The following is a 9,029-nucleotide window of genomic DNA, read 5'->3' as shown; positions in this document are numbered from 1 at the left end:
AAGAAAGCAATAGCAACATACTAAACGATCGGGTGCTAAGCTAATGGAATGGGTCATGTCAATCACATCATTCTCCTAATAATGTGATCCCGTTAATCAAATGACAACACATGTCTATGGTTAGGAAACATAACCGTCTTTGATTAATGAGCTAGTCAAGTAGAGGCATACTAGTGATGTTTGGTTTGTCTATGTATTCACACAAGTATTATGTTTCCGGATAATACAATTCTAGCATGAATAATAAACATTTATCATGATATAAGGAAATAAAATAATAACATAATTATTTCCTCTAGGGCATATTTCCTTCAATTTTAGCACAATGGGGTTTCTGAACTTACGATCTAGAATCTAACTATACACCTAGACAGAAGCAAGCAACTAAACATCATTTTGGTAAGGTAACTTAGAAATTCCAGATGCGTCATAAATCATTTGATCTGATGATAACCAGTTCATTTGGACAAGGCAAAAAGAAAGTTACTTTTATTTTAAAATTATTTAAGTTGAAAAGCTTGGACAAGCAACTAATTACCTAGATTCACATTACATGCCTTCTTTTGCAAACAATTGCAGCTTTTTTATGTAATTTTTACATTTACTTGGAAGTGTTCTTAGCATCTCAAACCTTGCACCTTTGTTTTGTTCATTGGGGTGCGACATATGTGATAGTTACACATCCTTTACCTTTGTAACTTTTTAGTACTAGACAACCTTGACATGTATATGGAAGAAGGTACGAGGTATATTCATGAATCCTTTTCACTAAGGTTGAAGGAATGGATGTTGGGGTTTCCGTGGGGCTGAAGAATGAAAATGGATCACTCAAACTATTTGTCATGGAATGTGGCTGTTATATGAAAGACTTGGACATAACACTTAATGGAGGATCCTCTTGGTTTTATCAAGGGTACGTGGTTCACAATTTCATATTTGTGAATACTTTGTCAACTCCTTTGAGTAGGGGTTTCTCTATATAAAACTCTTGTCATGATATGTATCTGAAGTGAACTAGGGTTTTCCTTTTTGAACGAATTTTAGTGAGATGTTATTTAACCCACTTCAGTTGATATATCCTCTTGCCTTTTGTAGATTCATAGATGCTTTTAGCAATCATATCAGATCATCTATGGAAAACGCGATTATGAACAAAATAGTTGAGGGTGCATCGAAGCTCGACCTTTTCCTAGGAGGTCTTCCAAAGGAAATTTATGTTGATAGAGTCGCTACTATGAATGTGACATTTATTAATGATCCGCGCTTCAGTAGTTCCTCTGTTGAGTTTGATATAGATGGACTATTTATTCCATCTAATAAAACTGCTCCTCAGAGTGACATGCATTTTGGTGATACCAAACTTGCACCACCTCTTGGCAGCTCTTCAAACATGCTGTGGATTTCATTGGACGAAGATGTTTTCAACTCTGTTTCAGCTCTCTACTTCAAGGTATACTATGATCATTTATCATTGTAAACTTGTTCCTTTTCTCTTCCTATTTCAAAAGAATAGTATTCTTATCGACTATGTGAGTGCAGAGTTGCTAACTTGAACCTAGACGTTTTCCATGTTTCAACTATACTACTACGTAGCAGTGAGCCTATTCTGATTCACGTGATTACTTTTTTCATTCAGGCTGGTTTACTACAACATATGGTGGACAAGGTTCCCGATCAGTTTCTTTTGAACACTGCTAGCTGGAGGTTTTTGATTCCAAGGTTGTACCGTAAATATCCAAACAAGGATATGCTACTGAACATTTCTGCTATATCACCTCCCTCTGTGAGGATTAATGTAGGTAGAATTGACACCACGATGGACTTAGATGTCATAGTAATCGTATTGGGTTCTGATGATATAGTTCCAGTTGCATGCATATCACTGGTGAGTTTTTCTTCTCACTGATTTTGTGTGTTCCTATCCTAGTTGTTCAGTTTATGAAAGGTAATCTATTGGAGTGAAATGACAATGCATATGCACCATCTGGGTGGTATTAAAGAATACCTTTTTATGTTGCTTCAGGCTCTCAATATTTCAACTTTTCACACAATCAAACTAAACTTTGCTATTTGATATGCTCAGAAATCAACATTCCATCCAATGATTTGCTGTTAACAATCAAAGTAAACTAAAGTAAACTAGACTAAACTTTGCTGTATTGGATAATTGGAAGTTTGTATCTCCATGAAAACATATGCATCTTTCTCAATCTCTTACAATTATTCTTATTGTAATACATATTGCTTTTGCAGTCAGTTTCTGTTTCTGGACGTGCAAGTGTTTCTGGGAATAATCTTGTTGGAAACGTTGAGTTAAATTATTTCTCGTTTGACTTGAAGTGGAGCGATATTGGCAAACTTCATACTGGTATAGTGCCGGTAAATTTTTGCCTTGCCATTTTTAGTTTTTTTGTCTCCCAGTGGTAGGGCCTTTAATTGCACCCAAATGCACACTTTAGTAAGATGTAGCAGGGGAGATTCCTAATCTAAATGCTAGCACTGAGATGAGCTTGGAAATTGCGACCTCATGTCTAGGAAGATATCTGGCTTTTTTTATGAAAGATTATGTTATGCTAAGTAAATGAAGGAGTACCATTTTATAACAGAAAATGCCTTCAGAGATGTCCTTAAACCTGACACGAAAAGAAAAACCAGTGGTTACTAATGGAGCTACACTCATATTTCATTATACCTAATTTTACTTTACTTATTTGAACATCATTATGCTAATCCTGTTAAATTGTCAGAGTCCGACGCGTATCGTCCTGAAAACTTTGTTCATGCCCTACGTGAACTCGTATCTTGGACACGGTTTCCCGTTGCCCATCATCAAGGGCTTCATCATCAGAGATGCTTATATCCTCACTTCATACTCAAGCATTATGTTTCCTTCGTCGAACCAATGAATAGATCTGGAATAAAGCAGGTTGTTGGATTAGTCACCAAAGGTCCCGCAGTCACCATGAAACAATTAGTATAAACTAATGTACGTTGTGAAGCTACTTCATTGATTGTATCTCTTGTAGTCTAGTGTCGGTTGTATAAACAATTAGTATAAACTAAGGTCCGGCATCGGTTCGTAGTCTGTAAATAATCACCCCCCACTAGTGCAGAACAGGGCAATAGCACCGGTTCGTAAGGCCCTTTAGTGCCGGTTTAGGAACCGGCACTAAAGTTTAGACACTAAAGGCCCCCCCTTTAGTACCGGTTCAGCACGAACCGGTGCTAAAGGGGATCCACGTGGCACGAGCCAGCTCCGAGGGGCGGGAGCCCTTTAGTACCGGCTGGTAACACCAATAGGTACTAAATGGGTGTAGGTTTTTGTTTTATTTTGTATTTTTCAATTAAATTTGTGTTATCAATTTAATTTAGGATTGTTTTACGTTATAATGAGTTGTAGTCGTCATCATCATCATCATCATCATCATCACATATTAATAAATAAATAAACTCTAGCTAGCTAAAAATCATCATAGTCGTCTAATTACCACTATTTAATCATCATAGTCATTACCGCTAGCTATCTAATCATCATCAACGCTGGCTAGCTTAAAGAGGAAACATTCACTTTGTAACAGAAGCAAAGATATCATCAAGTTCAACATAATCATCACCAACATCGAAGTTCAGGACACGAACATGAGACAAGTACTAATTAAGAGCATGAACTAGTAGCTACTGATCCTGCTGCTCCCTCTCAGATAGAATAGCATAGAACATGTATAGCTCTCCTGATTCATCATACTGGAGCATGCAGATGAATCTGTCTCCTAATCTTGGGTTGCGCTTCTCCTTGCTGCTCCCTAGTACTTTTGTGCGATCGTTAACAATTTTGCTCCAGTCTTTCACTATTAAGCATTCTTCGCTTTCAAAAATCCTGAATGCACTCATGTGCAATGTAGGAAATCTTGTTCGTAAGCTAACCATTGACATGCGACCTTTTGTCTCGATCCACTAAGGCACAACTGTCATCGGAAGTCCCTGTTGAAGAACATCGTATAGTAATTAATATACTAAGCAATGAAAGTTTAGCTTCAAAATAATGTATGCAAAAGATGCACTAATTAAGGACAAATATTTAAAATCTTACCATCTTTTGATTATAGATGTGACCGTAGTTCAATACGATCACCATTGGTCGCACATTTTGAGTACTAACATTTCTAAGTTTAGGAAAAAAATTGTCTTGACAGTATTAAGATTCTCAAGCCATGAAACATAATGACTTATCTCCTCGCAGTTTAGTTGAGCCCCGGGGCAGTAGTAGGTCATGTCTACCAAGCGCCAGACATGTTTGCTTGAACCGAAATAAGCTGACAATACAAATTAGTTGTCAACTATTTTTGAATAAACTGTATGAAAGACATAAACATATGCATGCATGGTTGAGAAAAACTCACCAAATGGTAGAACTGGAGGCGTTTGCACATCGACCCAGATGTCTATATTACCTTCAATATCATCTTCCGGACGAATATCAAAGGTGATAACCATATCAGGCTCAAATGCATAAGCCTTGCATAGTGCTTGCCAAGTTTTGCATTCAAAATGGGTGTATGTGTCTCCATTATATAATTTGACGTTGAAAGTATACCCATGCCCCGTCTTCAAGTAAACTCTCTTTACCTCCATATCATCTATAGCACTAAAACCTATCTTATCCAAGACAAAAATTCTTGCATGGCAGGGGATGCGCTAGTAGAATAGTGAAAATTTAAAATTATAAGTTGAAGCAAATGAAGCATAAGTTTTGCATTCAAATAATAATTGACAAAGTAACTTACTGTATCAACTTCGAATGTCTCATCTAGCTTGATGCTGAAGCGCCTACCATCAACAAGGAAATTTTGGTCGCACAGGCCGCGCTGGTCTTCACAGTGTTCGCACATAATGAAATCTTTTTCGTCGTCAGATGACATTTCCTATGTTCATATAGGTGAAACATTAAACACCTATATCTAGCCAAATATATATTCATCTAACATTTGACATTAATATATCTAACTATATTCATCTCTAACAATTGACATTACTTTTCTATCTAATTCATCTAACATTCGACATTAATCTAACATTTATATAAACTCAAATTATATATAAAAAATTAAATAAACAGAAAAACACATTAACAAATAATATTTTACTTAGATCATCAAATCTCAGATACCTAAATTTTCTTACTAAAAATAAACTAGTTATATTAATTATTAAACTAGTTCAAATCTCATATACCTAAATAAACTACTTCGACAATTTTCTTACTAAAAATAAACTAGTTATATTAATTATTCAACTAGTTCAAATCTCATATACCTAAATAAACTAGTTCGACAATTTTCTTACTAAAAATAAACTAGTTATATTAATTATTCAACTAGTTCAAATCTCTAGTTCGACAATTTTCTATCTATAGCTAATTCATCTAACATTCGATCATCTAATTAACTTTTCTAAAAAACAGAAAATAAGTAAAAAAATGTGTGTGTGTGTGTATGTGTGTGTACGTATATATGTGTGTACGTATGTGTGTGTGTATGTGTGCATGTACGTGTACGTGTACGTATATATGTGTGTGTGTATGTGTGTGTGCCCCCGTACGCCGCCGCACCATACGTACGAGCGGGGGTGCCGGCGTACGGGGCGGGGGCGGCGTACGTACGGGCGGGGGCGTACGGGGCGGCGGCGTACGTGTGCGACGATGACGGTCGACGGCAGCGGGGAGAGCGCGAGAGACGTACCGCGAAAGACGGCGGACGGCGGCGCGAGACGGCGACGACGACGGGCGGCGGCGGGGACGAAGACGACGACGACGGACGACGGGCGGCGGCGGCGACGACGGGCGACGGGCGCGCGCGAGAGGTTGAGACGAAAGAAGTGGAGATCTAACTGAATTTTCGCAAGTGCTGTATATATAGGATGGGCCTTTAGTACCGGTTCGTGGCTCCAACCGGTACTAAAGGCCTATTTTCGCCAGGCCAAGCGGCGGGAAACGAAGGCTTTTAGTACCGGTTGGAGCCACCAACCGGTACTAAAGGGGGGGGGCCTTTAGTACCGGTTGGAGCCACCAACCGGTACTAAAGGCCTTGCGCTGCCACCCCAAAGTTTAGTCCCACCTCGCCCGGCAAAGGGCAGCCGCACTAGTTTATAAACCCAGCTGCGGCTACCTCTTCGAACTCCTCTATGTAGCAGGCTTCTCGGCCTAATTAATTAAGGCGCGCTGCCCTGTAAGTCGGCTGGCCCTTCTGGGCCTGCATTTGCACACCCTAGGTCTCGCAGGCCCACTGGGCAGCGCGCCAACAAATTTTTTATATAGTTTTTTTCTTTTCTGCATTACTTATTTTCTTCTATTTATTTTTGAGTAGTTTTTTATATAGTTTTTTCTTTTCTGCATTATTTATTTTCTTCTATTTGTTTTTGAGTAATTTTTTTGTATAGTTTTTTATTTTCTTCTGGAAATTGAATGCTGCATACTGAACAATTAGGTAAATGACCGAAAAACAACAAATGATGTCAGAACATGTTGGAAATTGATGACATCACTTTAAATGCTGGATACTGAACACAAAAGAAGTCCGGAGTTCAAATAAGTTTAAAAAACATTGGAGTGGCCATGTAACAGATGAAGTGCGTCTAGTTTTTGCCGTGACCCTCTCTACTCTTTCACGCATGCTATGCGGGTGATATGATGATACCATGCCAAGTTTCAACATTTTCAGTATTCATTTTGTAGTAATTTTCAATTTCACGGTCATTTAGCTCCCTAAACAATTAGGTAAATGACCAAAAACAACAAATGATGTCAGAACATGTTGGAAATTGATGACGTCGCTTTAAATGCTGCATACTGAACACAAAAGAAGTTCGGAGTTCAAATAAGTTATTAAAAATAAAAAAGAGGTGCAATGTTGGTTAATTTGCTTCAAGCCATTCGGAATAGTGTAGACTGCACTGCACATAGCTCAGTGCAATCTATGCTATTACGCAAGGCTTGAAGCTAATCAACATGTAGGTGAGCATTGCAACTCTTCGTCATTATCTGTGCACTCACGGCTTATAAACCGCTCATACTGCCTCTCTCTTGGCGAAGATCACAAGATAGTTTGGTTAAATTGCATTACTTGTAAGTCCAGTTAACATGGATGCTTATGATGCAAGAGCAACAGCAAAAGTGAAAATTTGGCACAAATAGGTAGTTGTGTAACTAAAATAGGTAGGAGGAGAGATAACTCTTATGTCACAAAAAAGAAGTTGTATCAAACCTTTTATGTCGGATCTAGAACAAACCAATCGGTATCGCCATCATACAGCCCAACCGTGGCTCGTGATGCATATATATGCATATCAAATGCACGGTTGGACGTATGATGGCGAATCCGAATGATTTGTATTTAGTCGATGAACTGGTAGATGTATGCAGTCGATGAACTGGTAGATGTATGTAGTCGATGAACTGAAAGACTTATGCAGGGAAGGCGAGAGGTGGGCTATATATAGGGTCGTCTGGCTCACAAAGTGATTGTGGTAGTTTCGATCCAACGACTCACATGAGCTAGGAAGAAACACATCCTTGATCCAACGACTCGCAAGAGCTAGAAAGAAACACACGATTCGTGTGATTCTTCCTGATTGGTGGGATGCACATTAGTACCCACTCCGGACTCCGAAACCCTGATACTCGGAAAGAGTTTGTCCAGTTTGTCCACGAAGTGCGTCCAGTTTTTGCCGTGACCCTCTCTACTCTTTCGCGCATGCTATGCGGGTGATATGATGATACCATGCCAAGTTTCAACATTTTCAGGATTCATTTTGTAGTGATTTTCAATTTCACGGTCATTTAGCTCTCTAAACAATTAGGTAAATGACCGAAAAACAACAAATGATGTCAGAACATGTTGGAAATTGATGACGTTGCTTTAAATGCTGCATACTGAACACAAAAGAAGTCCGGAGTTTAAATAAGTTATTAAAAATAAAAAAGAGGTGCAATGCTGGTTAATTTGCTTACTAATGAGGTTATGGCAAACTGTTTTTAGTCCCACCTCGCCAAGAGAGAGGCAGTATGAGTGGTTTATAAGCCGTGAGTGCACAGACAATGACGAAGAGTTGCAATGCTCACCTACATGTTGATTAGCTTCAAGCCTTGCGGAATAGTGTAGACTGCACTGCACATAGCTCAGTGCAATCTATGCTATTCCGCAAGGCTTGAAGCTAATCAACATGTAGGTGAGCATTGCAACTCTTCGTCATTGTCTGTGCACTCACGGCTTATAAACCGCTCATACTGCCTCTCTCTTGGCGAGGTGGGACTAAAAACAGTTTGCCATAACCTCATTAGTACCGGTTCGTGGTACGAACCGGCACTAAATGGTGATGGTGGGGCCATAGCCTGACCGCAGGCTGACACAGCCTCTTTAGTACCGGTTCGTGGCATGAACCGGTACTAAAGGTTCGCCACGAACCGGTACTATTGATCGCCGCCACGAACCGGCACTAATGTACACATTAGTGCCGGCTCTAATTCAAACCGGCACTAATGTGCTTCACGTTTGACCCTTTTTCTACTAGTGCCCCCCTTGAAAATCTATAAATAACCACAGATGTAACTTTGTAAATGTAAATATTTCCTTTTTTTGGAAATGGAGGTAAAACCCCCGGCCTCTGCATCATGATGATGCATGCGGCCCTTTTATTAAAAATCCAGAAATTATCCTCAAAAGGTTTTACAGCTTGCAAACGGAGCAAAAGCGAAGCATATAAATCTAAAAAAATAGAAATGGCCTAACAACAACCGATATGGTGATAATAAGGACAAGCTCTCTAGTCATCTATCCTGTTATGCGAACGCCATCCGAACCAGTTGAATATAGTCCGAGCCACCATCTCTCATTGGTTGCACCCAGTAACCAAAGGCTCCCTGGAGTCCATAGGAGTGAGTAAGGACCACGTACGGATCCAAGCTGTAGCTCTGAAGATAACCTGCAAAAAAGTTAAGTTGTGTTGTCTGTTAAAAATCATATCATTTCTACAGT

At 39.2% G+C, this 9,029-nt stretch overlaps 1 protein-coding gene across 1 annotated transcript; it reads left to right on the top strand.

Moving 5' to 3' along the window:
- Positions 1-723: 723 nt before the first annotated feature.
- Positions 724-2,906, top strand: LOC119297507 (putative BPI/LBP family protein At1g04970). The gene is made up of 6 exons (XM_037575272.1): positions 724-739; positions 868-913; positions 1,096-1,450; positions 1,637-1,885; positions 2,254-2,379; positions 2,748-2,906. Exons 1-6 carry the CDS (start codon positions 724-726, stop codon positions 2,904-2,906), a joined length of 951 nt encoding a protein of 316 aa, XP_037431169.1.
- The last annotated feature ends 6,123 nt before the right edge of the window (positions 2,907-9,029 follow it).

Source organism: Triticum dicoccoides, chromosome 5A (assembly GCF_002162155.2).
Source record: "Triticum dicoccoides isolate Atlit2015 ecotype Zavitan chromosome 5A, WEW_v2.0, whole genome shotgun sequence".
Lineage (NCBI taxonomy): Eukaryota > Viridiplantae > Streptophyta > Magnoliopsida > Poales > Poaceae > Triticum > Triticum dicoccoides.
Note: the sequence above shows the minus strand (reverse complement) of the source record. Positions and strands in the feature narration are given on the sequence as shown.

Bases quoted from the DNA above. Each gene is read 5' to 3' on its own strand.
- LOC119297507 (XM_037575272.1), top strand. The intron at 1,451-1,636 runs GTATACTATGAT...TTTTTCATTCAG, and splicing joins TTTCAGCTCTCTACTTCAAG to GCTGGTTTACTACAACATAT. The intron at 2,380-2,747 runs GTAAATTTTTGC...TTAAATTGTCAG, and splicing joins TTCATACTGGTATAGTGCCG to AGTCCGACGCGTATCGTCCT.